General features: G+C 43.4%; 1 protein-coding gene across 2 annotated transcripts in view; it reads right to left on the bottom strand.

Moving 5' to 3' along the window:
- LOC134456024 (serine protease 33-like) overlaps window positions 1-22,420 on the bottom strand; it is a 55,078-nt gene that overhangs the window by 17,597 nt on the left and 15,061 nt on the right. The window contains exons 6-7 of one of the 2 annotated variants that reach the window (XM_063207449.1): window positions 4,789-5,263; window positions 4,478-4,679 (exon numbers count right to left, since the gene is read on the bottom strand). In XM_063207449.1, the coding sequence (XP_063063519.1) occupies window positions 4,537-4,679; window positions 4,789-5,263 (618 nt within the window). In that variant the 3' untranslated portion in view covers window positions 4,478-4,536. Of the gene's footprint in view, window positions 1-4,477; window positions 4,680-4,788; window positions 5,264-22,420 lie in introns of those variants that run through there. The other variant, XM_063207441.1, reaches the window with a different exon arrangement.

The raw sequence follows: 22,420 nt of genomic DNA on the forward strand, positions 1-22,420 counted from the left end.
ATTTGCAGGCCTTTTTTTTTTCTGAGACTGAAGTTTTTCTGCTCGTTTAAGCTTCCTGGTAAAAAATATGGAGTTGTGGTCAGAGAGACCTGTTAATAGATTATGGGTATTGGAGATTCTCTCCGGTTTATTGGTAAACAGAAGATCAATTGTAGACTGTGTGTTGCATGTAATCCTAGTGGAGTTTTTTATCAGCTGCGTGAGATTAAAATAATCAGTTACATCTTTAAGTTTTTTCCTGCCGTGTTTGTTTTCCCAGTTGACATTAAAATCGCCAAAGAGGAGAAGCTCCCGTTTATGATTACATGACGCAAGGACTGTTTTCAGTTGATCATAAAATTCAGGACCAGCTGTGGGTTTGCGATAGACGCAGATTACAGTTAATGACATCTCCCGAGAGAGGTGTATGTCCACTCCAATACATTCAAGTGAAATACCACTAGGAAAATTTCTCTCATTACACTTGAGATTATTTTTAACATACATGAGGACTCCCCCTCCCCTCCCCTGCCCCCTGTCTTTTCTAAAAGTAATATACTCAGGTAATGAGACCGCTGCTTCTGGCGAGGAGCCAGTGAGCCATGTTTCCGTTAACCCCATGAAATCAACATTAGAATTACACAATAAGTGTTCGATTTGTTCCCTCTTAGGGACCAGGCTTCGAACATTTAAAAACCCACCAAATAACCCCCCCTTTTTAAAAACTGGATCCCATATAGTCCTCGCCTGGTTTAGAGTCCTAAAAAGTTTAAACTTTTTATATTTACGCAACACTGGGTTTCGAGTCCTACGTGCCGTTACATTAGACACTGGAGGTGGTGAGAGAGCGTCCTGTTGCAACGTCAAAGTTCCGTTGGTTGGACCGCCAGTCAGGCCGGGGCTGACTGGAATCCTCTGCGCCTCCCTTGAGCTGTTGCATACGGCCAACACCGAGGCAGGAGAACCGATTGGCGATATTACCCTCCGCATGGGACGCACCATCCTACCACCGCCAGGCGCCAAGGCCGCTCCGATGGTGCTGGAGGCGAGTGCTTCCGTGGTAGTCTGGCGCCCTCCCAGCGCAGCGTTGATGCGCTGCGGCGGATGCCGTTGTTCATCCAATCGCCCCAACAGACCCCCAGGCGAAGCCAAGGCCGCTCCGTCGGCTCCTTCGATGGTTGCCAGGCGCCGCCCTCCTGTCACGAAGCTGGTGCGAAACTGCAACTCCTGATGTTCGAGACCCACTGGTTCCCCCGACATCCTCCAATCTTGCATAGCCGGCCAAGGTGGTACAGCTGCATTTGACATCAGCCATTGGACGGGGCACAGTCGCATAGGCCAGGTAGCCAGGTAGCCAGTGGAGCCCCAGCTCTGGAATCCAGGCTCCCTTAGCAGAGTTGGGTATGCCATATGCCCGGCTCCCTGGGTCAGCAAGATAGAGTACGCCGCCAGCGTTAGCGCACCAGCTGCCGGAGTGGTAGCTGGCCATGCCGGTTGCTGTTGCTGCGTTGGCCACTGTGTGTGGGCTGGGAGTTGCACCTGCCGCGGAGCAAAGTTTGTTTGTGTGTTGTTCAGGGGTTGTGGCCCCGGGTTGATCTCCACATCTCCAGCCAACAAAACCATGAATGCCAGGTATAAAAGTCCCACTCCCACAGCTTTACTGGCTGATTTTACATGTCCGTTTCGCGTGGATGGAGCCCTGGCTCGCCCATTGTTCAGGTAGGCAGAGTACAGGAGGAACTGGCTTCCATAGGTTCGCACGCGAGTTTTAAGGACGGATAGACGTGGCCGTGTGGTTAGTAAGACTAGACATAATATAAAAACAGTGTTAGCAAACCACTTGGAGGATAGCGATGACCTTTGAGTGATTTTAGCCGTGTTAGACAGCACACACGGAGCACCTGCCGACTCGCGTGTGCGCTCGGCAGCCATCTTGACTCCCAGCAACCTGCTGTCAGCTGTCACACACACACACACACACACACACACACACACACACACACACACACACACACACACACACACACACACACACACACACACACACACACACACACACACACACACAGGGATGTTAACTTCTAAACCTGCCTCCCACACACAGACACACACACTCATGCATGCACACACACACACACACACACACACACACACACACACACACACACACACACACACACACACACACTCTCCCACACGCACACTTTGTGTGTGAGTCTCAGGACGTACGTGTCCAGGATGGATCTATTGTTGTTGGTGTTGTTGTTGTCTGAGTTGTCGTTGTTGTTGTTGTTGTTGTCGGTGTTGTTGTTGTTAGTGTTGTTGTCGTCGGTGCTGTTGTTGTCATGGGCAGTGATGTTGCTAATTGCGGACTAGGTGGTTCTGTTGATAGGACAGTTTCTGTTAATGTGCTGTACCAATGAATAGTACTTGAATAGTGTGACAAATGTGAGCTTAGCATTTTGTGGGGCATCCGCTTGTCCCAGACAATGAAGAATGCTAGAACAGGGATTCTTAACCTTTTTGACGTTGAGGCCCATTTTTTTCCGGTGCAGAGTGGCCCGGGGCCCATCTAATATTGCCCATACAACATATATATAAATATTCTATTCTATTCTAATATATATATATATTCTTTTTTATAATTAAATCCTGATTTGAAAAAAGCAGGCTATTAATGGTAAGCTAGGTGCATTTTGTTATGGAACAACTGTCGGTGTATTTGTTTCCAGAATAACAGAAACGGTTCATAATGGTCATTCTCACTGAGAAATCAAGAGAAATGTCTAGTTTCAGGAGGGAGGCTGATAATATCTTCCTCAACTGTATGTCTCCCCAACGTCTTTTTCGAAATTGGAATGAACCTCTGCTTTCCCTCCTTACCTCAGTAGTGCAGCCATCCAAATCTGTATTTCCTAAAACGAGATAATCAAAAGCCTAACATAACTCAATAGCCTAACAGAACCTAATAACATAATCATAGCTTAACAAAAAGATCAATTCTTACCAGACTCGTTTGAATTAGGCCCAAAGTGTTCTCAGGCTTGGGCAAACATTACAGTTACCAAGTTATTGTATGGTTATTCCGAATAGCTTGCCATAAGCGCAAATGGGCCGACAGTATCTCCAAACTTACCCCACTAAACTCACGTCATGTCACCAAACTTCTACTGTAGTACAAATATGGTCTGTACTCACAAAACGAAGCATTTTGAAGTTTGTAAATAGTCCAGGAGTTTATAATCAACACAAGCCGAATAGTTTCTCTGCTGCTAAAGCTGTGTCAACATTATTTCCATCATCTCTGAGACAAGCCCGTAAAAGTCCTCAAAAAAGTTTCAGACAAGACACTGCATGAAAAGAGGGATTTGTGGAGGAGTTTTGCTCCTTAAATTGCCACATACTCCCCCATGCCCCCCTACCCTCCCCTTCATAGGAGAGTTTTTAATAGAGGTGCTCCGATTGCTCGGCTGCCGATCATGACCGGCCGATAATGGCCAAAAATAGCCTGATCGGTGATCGGAAAAACATGCCGATCAAAAAAACGATCGAGAGATATTAAATTCCTCACGCAACCATTTGCCTTTACACCTGGCGCTGCATGTAGGCGCTGGCTCTGCACAGCTGCAACTGCACCAAAAGAAGGCGTCTTTGCTTGTCTATAACTTTTCGCCATTCCCCCCTTCATTTCCACCATTCATAACCATATCTGCATCAACAATGATCTGATTTTCCGATCCATGCGCCGTTTACCTGACTATGTAATTTGCGATTGAGTACTCGCCAGTGAGCCATGTTACGTTAGGCCTATAACCTGTAGTTGCCTTGGTCAGCACGCGACAACTTCACGTTGTCAGCACAAACATGTCAATTATTGTTTTCAAAGTTGTAATTGGCAGTCAGTCGATTAGTTTGATAGTCGCTGAAACACCAAACGGCGACAGATGTGGTTAAAACTTGAGAGAGAGATTCAGAACGGTAGTGGAGCACTGCAACTGTGGACGGTGACAGAGAGGGGAGGGGCTCTCCTCACGAGGCTGCTCATTTAAAGCGACAGGTTGTTTTTTTCTCGTATGTGGAAGACTATTTGATGTAATGTTTCAGTTTCAATTCAATCTTAAATAGTTTAGTTATTCTATGCAATAACTTATACATTGATTAATACTGTAGACTGTATTACCAACACTAGTCTGAAAGATAATAATAATAATAATAATAATAATAATAATAATAATAATAATAATAATAATAATAGCCTAATACTGTAATAGACATGTGAAAATTAAGATTGATTGGTTTATGGGCAGAAATGGTATTCAATAAGGATAATTAATAGGCTATTAAAAAAATAGGAAATCATTTTTGTGATCGGCAATGATCGGTAATCGGCAGATAAAGATTTTTGGTGATCGGTATCGGTGATCGGACCCAAAACATGGTGATCGGAGCACCTCTAGCCTTTAATATGTAGGACCAAACCCTTACTGATTTATGGCGGGGGTTTCACTGTGTGACACGGTTAACACAGTTTTCTGGGACGCACACAAAATGGCCAATTTAATGCATAATGGAAAGCACAATAGACTTTTTAACAGTTTTGTCATAGTTAGTGGAATTGGCAATTAAAGTCCATGGACCTAAAAGTGCACTCGAAACGTATCCTATACCTTCTGTAGAAAGTGCAGGTTTGGAGTTGGGACCTGTTGCAACAGACATGGAGACCGAATTTGAGCACACTCCTTTGCGTTTCATAAACTGCCAGGCAGGGTTTGAGGGTATCTTACTGAAATAGAAAATCTTTGATTGTACCTTGTGTTGAAGATGAAGAGGTTGGCAGATTGGAGGTCAGGCCTGTTGAAGGAGTGGATGGTGTTGGCTGATTGGTTGATGGTGGTGCAGTTGCAGCTGGTGTTGATGGGGTTTGTCTTGTTGTAGTTGTTGACTGATTTGTTGCTGGCGGTGCGGTTAGAGCTGGTGCTGTGGGAGCTGGTGTTGTTATTTGTGTTTGTATTGTCGTATGTGTTGATGTTGGAGCTGGTGTTGTTATTTGTGTCATGGTAGGAGCCAGAGTGGTGGTGGTGCTAGCTCCCCCTGCCCCACTGGAGGTGAACTCCACAAAGCCCGGCTGATCGGCGCCGACACGGGAGTTGATCCAGTCCTGATACTCGGAGATGCGGGTGTAGATCGTAGGCTGGTTGGGCCGGGCACATCCGGGCATACCCACGATGCCAGACTGGACCCACACAGAGTCCTGCTTGCTCACCAGAGGACCCCCCGTATCACCCTGGAAAACATTAGGACATGTATGTCTTCGGTTTTTAAAGTGAGATGAGGGAGCCATCTCTATGGGAGTCAGCACATTGGCTTTCGACCTGACAAAGATTTAGGAAAATCACTCCTGAAAGGTGGAATTCGCGCTGAGGGCCGGGACGCCCACCGCCTTTATAACCGCGGTGCCGAGTCACTTTATGAGTCACGCTCTCTTTGGCTGTAGCGAGTAGAGTGTAGTAGAGAGATGGCTCCCTCATCTTACTCTAAGGACCGTGGACATATACATGTCCATGACATATACACTAATGCTCTTATTCGTAAGAACTTGCTCACCATTGTAGCATGCTACACGGATCAATTAACTTTCACTATCTTAGCGACATATTTCTTCTTTCAACCTTGTCTTAAAGCAAGACAACGCTTAACATGAAAAATAAGACACTTTACCACCTTTATAAACCCTGACCAACGATTTTAACTGTATTAAGCCCCAAAATAGTGGCATACCCCTTTAAGCCCCCCTTTTGTTGTATTAAACTTGTGCAATTCTCACATTGTGTCTCAACACATGTCAGTGACAAGCACTGTTACAATTCCTCTGGAATTGTCAAAGGGAACGTTTCAGACATACTCATAAAGTAATTTCATCCACTTTTTCTTTAGTAGAAGCCCTTCGTCATGACTGAGCGCCCAGCAAAGGCCTACCTTCCCAACACACGTCTATGTAGGACAGTTAAACTCAGTCGGTCGAGCAGTTACAGCCGAAGGGAGCTTAAAGTGAAGTTCGCACCCTCGGCACCGCGGTTATAAAGGTGGTGGGCGTCCCCGCCCTCAGCACGAATTCTATCTTTGAAGAGTGATTTTACTAAATATTCGTCAGGTCGACAGCCAATGAGCTAACTCCCATAGAGATAGTGACCGAATTCTTACGATTAATACAATAACATAAATACAAACATTTTATTACTGGACCCAAACAGAGTCCTGCTTGCTCAACAGAGGGTCCCTGTTTCACTATGGAGCACATGTAAACACAAACATTTTTATTTGCTGGGGTAAAGAACATGGTCAAGTGATAAACCTGGTGATTATTTCAATTGCACTGTTAAGCGATAAACCAAAGTTAACCTGCATGAAGTGTTAAAGCTATAGGTGTCATTTAGTTCAGAAAACCACACAGACTATGTTATATGATGATTATTAATATAATTATTCTTAGTAATAGCATAAGTATATTGTTATGATGTAATGATGTATATGTTGTAATATAATTTACATCATCCCCATTTAATATATAATTGGTATGAGAGAGAACAGTGGGGAAAGGATGACAATACTCCATGACTTTGAACAGAAAGGCCCACAATAAACAAACAAACACCTCTCCAGAGATGTGTCAGTTCACAGCTTTCCTGAACTAGTTCAAGTTCAGTTCATAAATGCTCAAAGAGAACAGTTCAAGTTCAAAGTTCACAATTTTAATTCTGAACTAGTTCAAAGTTCAGTTCATTTTCACTTTTTTCGTGAGATAGTCAAAGAAATACCTTTTTCACACCATGAGCTAGAAATTATACATTCTTTGAAACTGACTAGACATTTGCTCATGACACTGTAATTGTGGGTTTCTTACCAGATGATGAAACTTGCAGCATGCAGTACAGACAAGGTAGACCAGTTCTAGCCAAGTGCAATGAAATCTACTAGCATTTAAAAAAAAAAAGAATAAAGAAATAAATAATGTATTTATATATATACAGTATTATATATATATATAATATGAAATATTTATATATATATATAATATGAAATATTTATATATAATTTTATATGATATTATATAGCCTATCTGTTTGTGTATGAATTCATTTACATGAGCAAAACTCTTGAATGAAGGTAGGCCTAATGAAGGCAAAAGTCAAATGCACAAATATATAGGGCTATATTTTTTGAAGGAAACAGTGTAGGCTAGGCCTATGTTCAGTGCTTAATTTGAGCCAGAATATGCCAGAACAGGATCCCCCACAAAGCTTTTTTTTTCTTTATCATGAAAAAGTTTTAAAATGTAGTAGTCCATAACTTCTAGTCATAAATTGTACAAAATAAAATAAATTGATGGACTACGTTTTTATAATAAATCTTCATACACTCATGTCTATTCAATGTTACTGGTCGCTTGACATACAAACCACGCCTCAAGAGGAACAGAATGGAAATGTAATACTGGCCGGCAGATACAGGTCAGACGGAGGTCAGTGTGTCAGCGAGAGGGACAATCAACTTGTGCAGGGGAAAGGTTTTACTTTTAAAATGTCTAAACGACAGATGAATTTAACGTCATTTTTCAAGAAAAAGGAAGAGGGAGAGGAGTCAAAACGCTACAAGGCAACCGGCGATGGGGACAGCAGCATCACTGCTAGCATCCACGAAGCAAGCAGAACGGCTAGTTCTCCCACCGCCTCAACAGCTCCTAGTTCCAGCGTGCAGGTGCAGCTAGCTACGACCGGTGCTGATACAGACTACACAGCTGCCGCGGATCAGGACAAGCAGCCAGATGCAGTTGAAGGACAAAGCCACGACGACCACCAGACCAGTGCTACAGCATCACAGCAAGAAACAACCGAGCTGGAGCAAGAGGTGACACCTGGGGCAGTTAGCTTGGAGGGTTCAGGAGAGGAGAGGGGGGACATCGGAGGAGAGCAGGATGGGGCAAGCGAGAGATCCGGGAAGGGAGGATGCTCACATATTTGGACGCCAGAGCAGTTTAAAATCAAACAGTCATACAACCCCTGGCTGGTTATGGGAAGTTTAGGTTTAGGCTGCACAATCTGTCAGGTGGGGACATTGGGGCCACTTAAGACTGGGGGGCTGAAACTTGCCAAAGAGTGGGTGTCCAGTACAGTGTCATCATCGGCTTTGGATATCAAAAAACAGCAACGCGCACTCCGGAAAAAAGTAGGCTATTCGAAAATGCCCGTACTAAAGCTCACCTGGCAGCCGCAAACATTCTGGAGAAAGCCAAAGTAGACAGTATTATATTATATATGGGCCAGTGTGTAATGAACAGCCTGTCCGAACAAATTACCACCACCGCTCGTGTATTTCGCACAGCATACAAGGAGGCTAAACGTCACCGTCCCGCATATGGCTTTGAGCACGGGATTGATTGTCAAGAATTAAATGGACTGGACATGGGGAGGATTTTGCACACGAACGTGGTGTGTAGTAACATTCAAAACACATTTCAGAAGAAATGAAAAGAAAGCTATTCGAACAAATAGTTGTCTGTGCACCTAAACTCAGTTTAATGTTGGACGAGTCAACTAGCTTGAGTAAGAAGAGCTGTTTAATCATTTATATTCGTGCTCAGTTGTCCGACATGGACAAACCCACCAACATTTTTACTGAGCTTGTCGTGGTGGCTAACCCGCGGCTCTCGAGCCGCATGTGGCTCTTTGCCTGGTGTCTTGCGGCTCTTGCGTTCATGTCCAAGTTTGTGTTTATGTCCCATAGGCAATATGCATTGTAATTGCGCACACAAAGTTGATTAGAACTATGGCAAATAAGTGCCCTGTGGTCTTGGTACTACTGTAGTAGGCCTGCCTAAATGTGTCCTGAATGATCACATTGATGTGTGACATTTGTTATTGCATTGGCCCAAATACAAAATGTGATTTAAGCATGTTCTAAAAATAGCGCTTTAAAAAGTGACCGCGTCTTTCGCTGACTAGACAAAATAGCGACAGAATGTTTTAACCTGAAAGATTTGGCCATCACTCCTCAAGGCAATTACAACTCTCAATAAGGTAAAGAAAATGTACTACTGTCCATATGTGGATTCTATTGCTCGGATATGGCGGCAATACATTTGCAAATGATTATCTGCTCAAGAGAGATGCGTCTGTCTGGAGCGAGATGCGACGAGAATATCTGTGCTGCGTAGCCATCTCTGCGCTCTGTTAAAAGGAGTGTTCATGGCTATTGACCCGAATGTGACATTGTGTTTTTGGTTTAAAATCGACTTATTTTCGCGGGCTATACAAAAAATAGCGCCAAAAATAATGTTGTTTCCTGGTTTTCGCTGTGAATGTCGGCCGTGGTCTATCAGCCATTGTCAAAGCGGCGCGGGCAGACAGCGTGAAGGTGGGAAACAAGTTCAATCGACTTGTCGCTTGTTCGCGCTCAGTTTGGTCTCAAAAGGAAAACTTTGTTTTTTTCCCCATGGCCTCCTGTCAGCACCCGCTGAAACATTAATGTGGGAAATGAACGGCGATTTGACGAACCAACTTTTTAAAGTTTTGGATGGTGTCGTCGTCAGACATCCAATTATAATCTGTGCGCAAGAAAGCGGTGCCTGTGTGCGCCTAACCCCCAAATGAGCTAAGAGAGGCGGAGAATCTTTGTGCCGCGTTACTATCTTGGTGCTCTGTTATAAAGAGTGCTCATGGAAATTATTTTAACTGTGTTTTAAAACGTGTTTTATTAAAATGTGACCTGTGTATGCCTACCTGTGTTGGCCTACCCTTGTCTTCTTATGTAAAACATTTTTATCTTGAAAAAAACTTTTCCCCAAAAAAATTGAAGCAGTAAAAAACAAAAAAAAGTCAGGCCATTACATTGGAGTGTAACATCAATCTGACACTTTGTGTGTGTGTGTGTGTGCGTGTGTGTAAGGAAGAGATGGTTAATGTTCATGCCCATGTGTTGTTGTGTATGCTGGTCTGTGGTGCGAGAAGGATGGGTGATGCCCAGGTTGGTGGGTGTGCACATGTTTATATGCCTGCGTGATGTTTGTGTGCCGATGTGGCTCTTTGCTGTGGCACATTACAAAATGTGGCTCTTGGTCTCCGACTGGTTGGCCACCCCTGTTCTAGATGATCTAACTGCCCAAGGTATTGTCCATGCACTGCTGACTGCCCTGGAGCGTCTTCATTTCACCCAGGAATTTCTGTCTAAAACCCTCATTGCGGTAACTTGTGATGGTGCGTCCGTTATGTTGGGGCGTAAAAGTGGAGTGGCGAGTCGGCTCCAGGCAATGTTCCCAAACATCACTCTGTGGCACTGCTCAGCCCACAGACTTGAGCTTGCGGTTGCCGACGTAGTGAAAGAGATGGGCGCCGTAAACCACTTTAAAAGTCTGATGGACAAGCTGTATGCACTGTATAGCACATCCAACAAAAAACGATTGGAACTGAGAACGGCTGCGGAGAGCCTTGATGTACAACTATGCAAAGTTAGAATATAGTTCGAATTCTAGATACCAGGTGGATGGCCTCAAGTTTTAGAACAGTCGACGATGTGTGGAAGAATTACCCAGCACTTTACAAGCATTTCCAAACGGCATCCGACGACCCCTCTCGTGATGGCATCACAAGGCGCACATACTGTACAGCGGGCTTGCTATGCACCTGTCTTCACATGCCTTTGTGAACAATTTAGGCATTATGTGCGATGCACTGCAAGAATTGTCTGAGCTTTCAGTTGAGCTTCAAAAAAGAGACGTCACCATCATTTCAGCACACAAGACAATTTCATGTGAAATCAGAGTATTCGAGGCAATGTCAGAACGGCCAGGGCGCTACACTGAACTGAGCCAAAGGGGGATTGTTGAAAACTCATTCCAAGGTGTCACACTGAATGGAGGAAAGCCAAGTGACAAATCACTCGACCACAAGCAGTTTTTCTTAACTGTGGCCAAAAACCTGGAGAAGCGCATGCTATCGCAAGGAGGTCGCTTGCCAGACAAAACTGGATATAACAAATTCATTGAGGAGTTGAAGGTACTTTACGCACAGTATTGGCCTGATGGAGCAGATGCTTTGTATGGAGAGACTGAGGTTGAGTCACGGTGCCAACGCTTCAACATCACAAACCCACGCTGTCCTACGGGCCTACAGGGCATACAGAGACTCGGGTGGAAACGACATGTCCGATGAACTGAGGGAATTACTTGTTGCTGTCAACAGTATTCCCATTGTAAGTGCTGAATGTGAGCGTGGATTTTCTCAAATTAATCTGATATGCACTCCCCATCGTGGCTCTCTGCTCATACCCACCATATCATCGTTGCTGTTCCTGAATCTTGTTGGACCACCACTGGATAAATTCAACCCTGTCCCTTACGTCAGGTCGTGGGTTTCCAAGGAACACAGAAACGTGACAGACGCACGCAGTAAAACGCGCAACAGGGAGAGGGAGGAGAATCTTGACATGCTGGTGATGTGGAATATTATGAGCAGCTAAATGGTGAGTCATTTGCATTTGTTGGCCGTAACACACACACACACACACGAGCACGCGTACTCTCACTTCATGTAGCGCTTGTTTTTGGTAACGCAATCTTATGTCATTTATTAAAGTGATGTTGTTTGAAATGGAGCTTGTATGTGCAATGTGTATGTGTAACAGCTGTACAAGTGTAGAAGTGTAGGTGTAGAAGTGGCATTTGAGTCCATGTCGTCATCGACGTGTTGTTATGTGTACTTTGCGTTCCGTCACCTGCTGATTTACAAATTAAGCACTGCCTATGTTATTACATTACATTACATTATTACATTACATTGCATTTGGCAGACGCTTTATAACCAAAGTGACTTTCAAAAGAGGACATAATCAAGCCAACATCACAAGCAAATACAAAGTGCACAGGAAATATACAGAAACAAAGAGGGGTTAGTGTTTTTTTTAATTAATAAAGAGTACACACACAGCACACACACAAACACATACACACACAAACTAAACTAAACTAAACATCATGTCAAGAGTCTGCCCTGGGGCTAGGCCAGCTCAAGCATTAGTTTAGTAGCTCCTTTCGAAAGAGGAAGGTCTTTACTTGTTTCTTGAAGGCTGCAAGAGATGTGCTTAGTCTTGCTGCCTCTGGGAGACCGTTCCACACCTTGGGTACAACAACGGAGAACAGTCTTGACTGGGAGTACCTAGAGCGACTGGATGGCAGAGCCAGACGGCTTGTGATGGATGAGCGCTGTTCTCTTCCAGTAACATAAGGCGTTAGTAGGTCCTTCAGATAAGCTGGGGATGTTCCTGGGATGGTTTTTTAGGCAATGGTGAAAGCCTTCTGCTTGATCCGGGCAGCAATTGGTAGCCAGTGCAACTCACTGTATTGGTAATATTTGTTACATAAATGTGAGCCAGCCATTACATTATACTAAATCAATTTCAAAATCCAAGATGGCCGACATTTTGTATAGCAAAATCAACATTAATGGTGCTTTCAGGTCCCTAAAGCCATTAATTTGTGAACTGAAGTACAGAAGATTCTGTGCAGGTCCAAATTATTGCTAAAAAAAAACAACTATGAATCACACGTTATACGGCACCTATTTATGCAGTGCTACCTGTACAGTAATATTGCACATTCACTGGATTGACTGCCTGTATCAAGGCAAAGGCCTACAAAGTTGTTTCAATGTCGGCTTCAGCTTTTCTGAAGGTTATGAAACCTTGTGTTCTATTTGGGATGCTGCATTCCTCCAATGTCAACAATCTTGCCATGCTCTCTGCTCACAGAACTAGGCTCTTTGGCATAACAGTTAGGGCATATTCACAACTCTGATATGACCTCCCATTTAGTAAGCCAACCCATGTGCTTTACACATTTTGAACGTACCTCATATAACTTCCAACATACTTATATCATCCACGCTGCTTAACATTATGCTTCACCCATCAGTAGCATCCATTGAGATCACGTGTCTGTGGGTCTGTTGTATGGCTCATCCAGTTGGCCTCACAGCAAGTCATCCCAATTTTGAAGCCATTTTATTGTAAAGAAGAGGAGCCTTCTGTAATTTGAACCCAGAACCCAATAACCAAATGTCAAGACTCCAGGGGGTGTGGCTGTCCTCCCTGCTGGTTCCTTCGTCTGCCTATATGTGTTTCATGAGCAAGATTATTGGCAGGTGTGCTGACTGCTGATTACTCATGAGTGGAGATCATGGAGGTAGTATAAGAACTGGAGAGAGTGAATAAGTCCCGCCTCCAGTCATTTCAATGGGAAATGCTAGGCTAGTGAATTCAGCCAAAATTGAACGAATTTTTCAGCTTCAAAGATGGAGTCGTTTCCACCACCAGTTTACTCAGCCAATTACGTGCAACGTTAATGACTGACTTACGATTGACCAGAAAGATATATGGAAGACGGACATTGGATGCATGGAGGTGCCCAACCACACACCTGTATAGGTATGTGTGCCCAACACTAAACTCACACACCCACCAATCACGTCCACCCTCTTCCAGCAAAGTCAGAGAATGGTATAAGAAGGAGATACCCTGAACTCCGCCCACACAATGTAAATGGATGTGCTCAAGTTTGGTCTCCTAAGGGGGCGTTGTCCCCCCTTCTTCTTCCCTTACTGTTGCGTTTGGTGGCAGCTGACAAGGGTTGCGCACTACCGCCATCCAAAGGGCTGAGGTGGGATTCGTAGTCTGTGAAGAGGCGTGGCGGAGACGGATGGGATGAGACGCGTCGCTCATGGTAACCAGAGCCATACAGAGGGGAGAGTTACGCGATTGGAGGACCAGGAATCAAATGGCAGCCCCGCCTTTCAGCGAGATTAGGTTGTTCCTAAAGAAGCTGTCTTTCCATAGACTCAACATAGAACCACCACATTAACAGCCAAAAATAAGGACTAACGAACTATACTGCGGGGTAATCACCACAAATATGTAAACCATCAACTGTCTCGGTGGTGATAATCACAACAGTTTTACCATCTGTGATGTTTATCTGAAGTTATTACTACGAACAGCAAGTCTTGTCATATTCCCTGCATTGCATCGCATTGCATTTGCTGTGTGCTACGCCCACTACTAGGAACTAACATTCGCAACGCTGAGCAGTACTGAGATATATATATGGCCTATATAGGCCTAGTATTTATTTATTTGTGCATGGAAGTCCGTGTGCACAACCCTTCCAGGTGCAAGGCAGAAAAAACTTGATCAATATGAAGAGTTCATTAAACATCGCACACTGGATACTTCTCTTGTAATCCCCCCCATACCCCCCCATACCCCCCCCCCCCCCCGAGCGAGCAACGCGTTTCGCACAGTGCGTCTTCAGATTAGCTCTCAAGTCCCCAGTCCCCCTTGTCCCAGTCAAGGCTATAACCTGGGCCTACAATTTGAAACGGTGATGACATTTAAAACCGAGTCAAACGGCCATAGACAGCATTGTAATGAAGGGTGTCGTAACGGCAGCTGGAAAGACATGGAACTTTAATTTCACGTCGTTCTGGCTTCAAACTCGCCCTGGCCGCTTTATTTAACTTTAGGACTAAAATTATTCAACCGTTTCCAGAGTAACGACCAAACTAATCACAGTTCCTACAGCGGTAAAGCCAGGACTGCAAGTGTGAGCGAAATCAGCACAACAGTATAAATGAATAATAAACAGTAACGGAAATAGCCTACCGACGTGACCTGAAAAGTGGGCGGAATTGGGAGCCTTTTGCCGGTGAATTGCGCTGAAGCTAGCCTACATTGTGAACATGCTGGACGTTATCGCCAAATTACGATAGAAAGAGCAACCAATGTTATGTAATATTGCTCATTACCTCATCTACAGTTGCTACCCAAAAATATAGGCTACGATGGCGTAATTAAATAGTATGTGAAACACACCTGTGTTCCGTCTTTGGATGATGTGCAATGAATAAGACACACAACACAAACCTATTTCACCCCTTTATTGTATTTCCATAAGAGCATTTCAAGGTGGAAGTGTCGAGGAGGACACACGTCAATTTGCATTTTGACATCCGAAATCTGAACTGTCATCCAAGGATTCAATCCCACAAATGCACTCTAGAGGCGTAATTCACTCTCAAACTCGGATGGTCTCCTAAAGGGGCGTTCACCTGACGTCAACGGGATACCGGAAAACAACGAGCCTGACTTATCTCCTTCTTGTACCATTCTCTGGCAAAGTGGTGGTGGACGAGGAAGTCCCTTGCTAATCGGGGAAGCTAATCAGCCAAATCCTGACCCCCTGGTGGAGATGGTGTAGGCTACAGGTGCACCAAACCCCTTTAAAACAGTCTGCTCCCACACACAGCAGAGCAACCGGGCAAGAGGACAACTTGGTCTTTGGTGCAAGATTCTGGGTTGTTTGAGAGTAATTCTAAACATGTGTTTTGACAGCTGCAGCAAAGAGTGTTCATTGGCATAACAGTCAGAGCACACCCACGATCCTAGTAATGGCCACACAATCATTCATTAACCTTTGTGAGACCTTTGGCATCATGAGGTGTAGGTGGCACAAGTGTGAATCTTTATTAGAATCAAATTAAATGTATCTCCCTCAATGATGCTGCACATTATTTTCTATAATAATGTGTGTAATTCCATGAAGGTGGTCCTCCTGCCCATTATTTTGGATAGTTGTTCTATGAAATGAATCAATAGGATTTTCTTTTACTTCCTGGTCAGTCTAGAGAGTTTACGGTAGTTGGAGGCAACTGGCCTACCGTTTGAAACTAGCTAATTGCAAGAAAGCATTTGTGCACAAGCTGTGTAGTGTGTCACCCCAAATTACAAATGCACTTCCTCTGAGACAGGGGCAACTTGATGATGGACAGTCAGGTCTCTACTCCTGTCTTGAATCCTATCTGCACCTCCTGCTAGGCTATTGAGAAACTTGTCAAGTGCCTACAAGCAAAACTTCAAAATAAACCAATTGGAAAAGGGGTCAGTTCAGGTATAGATGAGATTCAGGATATTTTCTATTTCAGGGGTTATTGGATGCCAAGTGGAATATTGATAACATTTTATGTAATGACAGTTATGTGCCTATCAAAATATTACCAATAGGCATAATAACTTTATAGACCTTAAAACACAAAATGTCTCTCTTTTGCTATAATGTCGGCCATCTTGGATTTTGCTTCTAAAATCATTTTTGCATAAAGGTCATGTAATTGCTGACTGAATAGTCCTGTATCCATCATGAGTATTACAAATACAAGAAAAAACTACGACTTTAGGGACTTAAAACCCCAAATATATCTACTTTTGCTATATGTTATGTCAGCCATGTTGGATTTTGGTACTTAAAATTGAGGGGGAAAATGTAAACAGGTTGTTTTGTATTCAGGGGGCCCAAGAAATATATAACAACACTAATTCCAAAAATGTATATGGCACGTTTCTTTCAATTACATTCAATTGAGTTAGAATATGACTGCATATCCGCCATCTTGGATTTTGGGCGTTTCCACTTCAGGAAAAAAATGGAAACAGGTGGATTTGAAGACTATGGGGTCTGTAGTTGATAAAAAACCACAATTTGGAAAAATCTATATGAAATGTTCCTAAACCTCTTTTTTCTACAATTTCAACACGCACTATAGAGCTAGTTCTACATGCAGTCAAACGCGCTAAACTTTGAGGATGAAACGCATGGTAGCCAGCTGTCAATAATGTGGGCAATAATGTGGGCTATGAATAATGTTAGTAGAAAAGTCACAATACACAAAAGGCAAATGCTTCATGAAAAGGACATCATACGCAGTCAACGTAAACAATCTTTTGTCTAACCATCTACCACGGCAGGTACAATGATTATGGAAACTTGTCCTACCGTCTTCCTATTCCATTCCGTCTTATTAGTCCGCATTGGAATTTCACTCCAACATGTTTAACGATTGTCATTGCACTTTAAAGACATAACTTATTTTATTTTCTGCCATCAGCAACGGGCATGTTGATGGCCTATATTCTATATAGAGCTGTCCTTGCCAACTGTGACTCGACCAGCCTGCAATTGCTTTTTTTCTCGGACTGGGCGTGCAGCAAAATAAGTGTTTCAATCTTGCCCAGCAGCACAGTCACAGTCTCTGTTCCTCTCAAACTGGACTTGAAATTAAATACGCCTTATTCGCATATCAAAGTACATATTTCTGCAGTATATCAGACACAACATGCGTAGGCTATTTATTTTTTGGTCTCTTTCACCTTGCTGTGTTGTAGGAATAATAGAAATATAATAGAAATATAGGCAGATAACATGTAAGCTTTGGCATAGGGCATACACTAACAGAAAAAGGTCAAACAAGGTTATAAAGAGGGCACTGCAGGGTACAGCTAAAATACAGAACAGTTGAGCAACTAATAGATCATCTTAGACCGATACCAGACATCATGTAGTAAGTTCCCTAAACACAGTTTGGTACCAGCAGATGTCTGGGCCTGAATAACCACAATACATCCTGACCACACTTCCAGATCATATTTCGCAAAACTGTCAAGTAAGGTTAGGTGACCACAAGATAGGGCTGAAGGACAGGTTAAAGAGAACCAATCATAAACAAGGGGACACTTAGGAATAACCAATTAGAAGTAGGGGGACATTTTCCTTAAAACCAGCTTGCAGACAATCGGAGAGCCAGAACGCGCCTTCTCCAAATACTGTCTTGTATTGTATTTGCTTTGGGTAACTCAGTAAACTCTTGAACATTTGACCAAACTCTGTCTCTGCGTCAACTTCCATCCACCTTGCCGAACACCTACATTCTTACAGCTGGTGACCCTCCGACGTTGGCGGCAGGTGTGTGGAATAGCGTGGGCGTTTTGCCAAGAGCTGAGTGGGCCCGTTTTCGGTGATGGCAGACATTTGGCCGGCTTGTTCCAGTGGTGAGGAGATACCTTTTTGATAGAAATTCTCCATTAGTCTAGTATAGTCTCTGTTTTAGTTTATTAATGTCTGTCATCACCTAGAATGGGCCCTTGTTAGAGTGTTGGTTTGCTGAGTGTACCCATAGATTTAGTGAGCTCTGGAAAAGCTGTGTGCTAGTGCTGTGTGCACCCTATAGGTAAAAAGCGCGTTGTGATAAGACCCCGGGGCATAGCCGGTTTCTGCTTTATCGATCTCTGTCATCAGGATAATCATATTGTTATTAAGTCTGGGTGACTTAGGCCTTTGTAAACTGTGTGTTCGGGTCTGATAACGTGTGGATTCGACGTTGATTGTTCTGTGGAACTATTGGAGTGTGAACGCTTGTGACGTGTGATTCCAATCACACTGTTATAATCACACTTGGTAGACGGCTAAGAGCAGAGGCCCTGTGCTGTGTGCAAGGGAAAATCTGTGTGATAATCTGTGTGATCCTCTGCAAAGTCTGTGTGACTTAGTCTGTGTGACTGAAAAGTCTGTGTGACTTAGTCTGTGTGACTGAAAAGTCTGTGTGACTTAGTCTGTGTGACTGAAAAGTCTGTGTGACTTTAACCGGTATAAATTGTATAGATATAGGCCTATTGTATATAGTGTAGCTTAGGAAGTGTGTTCTTTTTGTAGTACTGTATATATTGTGTATTCTGTTATTGGTGTCTGGTATGGGTACCGTGGAGTGCAGGCGTTTGGCGACTGGCCAAGTTGAGTGTGTGCAGCAGCCGGGCAGCAGGCAGTGTGTGAGAGGAAGTGTGTGCGATTGTGGGCCTGGGCCACGTGTAATAACACTGTAATAACGGAGGTCCGCTCACTGGAGTTTCTGGTTGGGGGAAGTTGCACGGGGGTGCATTTGTTTTTTTTCTTTTTCACTAAATCTGCCAGTTTGACTGCCGTGTGTGTTTAGTTTGTGTATAGTCTGTGCATGCGCTATTGTATCTGCGGATCTTAAACTGTCCTTAATTTGACAAATTACACTTGTCACACAAATCAATTGCAATATTAGAATAAACATCACACGTCTGATCTTTGTGATCAAGCCATCGGCTGTGAGTCTTGGTGACCCCTGATCTTGGTGATCAAGCCAGCGGTCGAGCGTCTGGGTGACCTCTGATCTTTGTGATCGGACCGTTGGCTGGTGGATCTTTGTGATCCTTGCCGTGTCTGTGTGACGGGCGCGTGTGGTGTGTATTTTATTCTAATTTTATACCTGTGCTGCCACTGCTAATTGTTGGGTAACTCCAACACTCTGTTTGACAGCTGTGGCAGAGAAAGTCTATCCTTCGTTAAAAGAAAGCGTCATTGGGGGTTTTGCACCTGGCCGGCTGGAGTGTTTGCACTGATTGTGTATCAGTGGTTACACTTTTGTTCCGGTAACTCTGACATTTCAGAACTAAAAATTGGAGAATTTCCCTTGCAATCTATAGCGTCGGACGCAGACAAAGGTCGTGTGTTTGGCGTTGGAGTGCGGGGGAGACCCTCTTTTGATGCTCAGACAAAACATAGCCACTAAAAACCGACTCAGCCCCAATACGGAACGCCTGGAGGTTTAACAAAGGGTTTCCCAGGGGAGGCTCGGAATTTTAGTGCAACGAAGGATAGTTCAACTTTCTGAAAGGGTATATTTTGGCTATAAAACACGTGAAAACAAAACTTCAGCCAAATTAAATTTTGATTGTCATGCTGGGACATTGGACGCTCAGCGGAATATTGCTTCTGTATATGAGTGTGTGTGTGGTTGCGTAAAACTGGCAGACTGGTGGTGCAATAGGAGGGCTATTCATTTCGGTTATTTTGTGGTTATCCAGACGAAGGGGAACTGACCTTTTGTCTCCTACGTGACCCGAGGACAGTGGTTTTGCCACTCTTTCTGTCACTTTTATTCAAGACGTTCATCTCGAGGCCATTTGCGCTAACCTGGGTAATATTTAGCCCTCACTAAAAAGTTTTCCAAGAGAAGTTTCAACTAAAAATAAAAGAAGAAGAAGATACAGATTCAAAAAGAAAAAGGAGGTAAAAGATTCCAACAGGGGGTGGTTTTTCAATAAACTAACATACACATTTATCTGAAGGGATAACCAATCATAATACTGTTGCGGATAAGTAAATAAAGGTATATATACAAAGTACGAAAGCGGAAAAAAACAAAAAAAAAGATTTTCGTTTCTCCCGTGAAGAGGGAGAGGAACACGGTTTGTCTGTTTGCCGTTTGCCTGTCTGACACTTATCTGAATTCTATTCTGCCATAATATTCACATAGGCTACTGGTATACTTGCCAGTTTAATAACATAGGCTAAAGACTTATCTCTAAGGTGAGCTGAAATGATCTTGAATAAGAGAGGTCATTGTCTGATGGGTGTTACGCCCTCATGTGTCAGGTCTGTCTCCTTGGAAAGTGCACGCAAAGTGAATCAACAGGTAGTTCTCACTTTTAAAATGATTTTGGTTGATGTCAATAAGCAAATCTTTATTGCAAGAGTCCAGCCTTTAATGTCTAAGCTCATACGAATTAATAAGTGTTAACTGGGATTGTAACTGTCAAGTTTCCTCCACCGGTAAGGTGGGTGTCGGTGAAACTAATTTGGGCCAAACTTGCAGGGGGTTTTCGGTGATACCTGATCAACCGCTTAGTTTTGTTTCTCTAAGAAAACTGCAATCTATTTGAGCTTACCAGCTCAGGTGCCTGACTGTGACAGCTGGGCCTAAACTCGACGCGGGCGTACCGTGGACTCGCTGACAGCGAGGGGAAAAAGTAAGGAAAGAAGAAGAAAGAAGAAGAATCTCTCTCTCTCTCTGTCCATCTCTCTTTCTCTCTCTCTTTCTCTCTCTCTTTCTCTCTCTCTCTCTCTCTCTCTCTTTCTCTCTCTCTCTGTCCATCTCTCTTTATCTCTCTCTCTCTCTAGCTCTCTCTTTTCTCTGTCCATCTCTCTTTATCTCTCTCTCTCTCTAGCTCTCTCTTTCTCTCTGTCCATCTCTCTTTCTCTCTCTCTCTCTCTCTCTCTCTCTCTCTCTCTCTCTCTCTCTCTCTCTCTCTCACACCCGAAGGAAGAAGAAGAAGAAAATCTCTCTCTCTCTCTCTCTCTCTCTCTCTCTCTCTCTCTCTCTCTCTCTCTCTCTCTCTCTCTCTCTCTCTCTCTCTCTCTCTCTCTATCTTTGCCCATCACTCACACTCACACTCACAATCACTCACACTCACACTCACACTCACAATCACACTCACAACCACAATCACACTCACACTCACAATCACACCCACACTCACACTCACACTCACACTCACTCACACTCACACTCACAATCACACTCACACTCACACCCACACTCACATCACTCTCACAATGTCAGCACACCAAATCTCATGACACCACACTCCATCACACAAACTGATGTCGGAAGCACAAAAACATATTCATATACGTATACACACATACGAGTCATTAATTTTTATTTTTTTTTTAAAAAGGAACATTGATTTTTTGGTTGACGGGACTAACTCCATTTTTAATCATTTTTGCCGGATTGGACTGATCCTGAACTGATTTTTCACTCAATTTTTAATTTTCCACTCAAGTTTTAATTGAATCAACCCTTGTGGAATAATTTGGACAATTTTTTTTCAATCATTTTTTCTGACGGAGGATTTTTTTCCCTTGTTTTTTACCCGATTTTTACACTTTCAAAAAAAATATATATAAAAGGACGTTTGTGGACTGAAAAAAAAACAAAAAAACAAAAAACGCTAATAGTTTTGCTTTGGCCATGCATACCAAACTGTAATCATTTGTAACCATGTAACCATTTGTGATCATTATACTCACCTGTAACCTTGATTTTATACTATGATTGTGTGGTAATGAATTAGTGTAGAATGTGTAGGGTCAGGCTTATGGCTGCTTCGCTGTATTTTTTGTTTTTCATTAGGATATACACATCACATCTTTCTCATATCTGTCTCTCTCATCATTTAAGATTTTTTCTATCGCATCTTTCATGCACATATACAAACTGATATTTCCATGGGTTGGATAATCCCAGACACATAGTCATACGCACCGACACATAGTCCTACACACTGACATAGGGTTGTGGGCGCTATGGGCTATTATTTGGTTGGGACCATCGTTAGGTCCTGGCCCTTGCCTGTGACATGTAACCAAGCTGGTTGACATAGTGGTTGGGGGGGCCACCCACGGGGGATGATGGTCCATGGTGCCCACTTTATTTTTTGCTCATTCGCTGTGCTTTTGCTAGATTAACCCGCTTAACGGGTTAAACAGGGGGAGATGTAGGAATAATAGAAATATAATAGAAATATAGGCAGGTAACATGTAAGCTTTGGCATAGGGCATACACTAACAGAAAAAGGTCAAACACAGATCATCTTAGACCGATACCAGACATCATGTAGTAAGTTCCCTAAACACAGTTTGGTACCAGCAGATGTCTGGGCCTGAATAACCACAATACATCCTGACCACACTTCC

The sequence above is a fragment of the Engraulis encrasicolus genome, chromosome 1 (genome assembly GCF_034702125.1).
Source record: "Engraulis encrasicolus isolate BLACKSEA-1 chromosome 1, IST_EnEncr_1.0, whole genome shotgun sequence".
Lineage (NCBI taxonomy): Eukaryota > Metazoa > Chordata > Actinopteri > Clupeiformes > Engraulidae > Engraulis > Engraulis encrasicolus.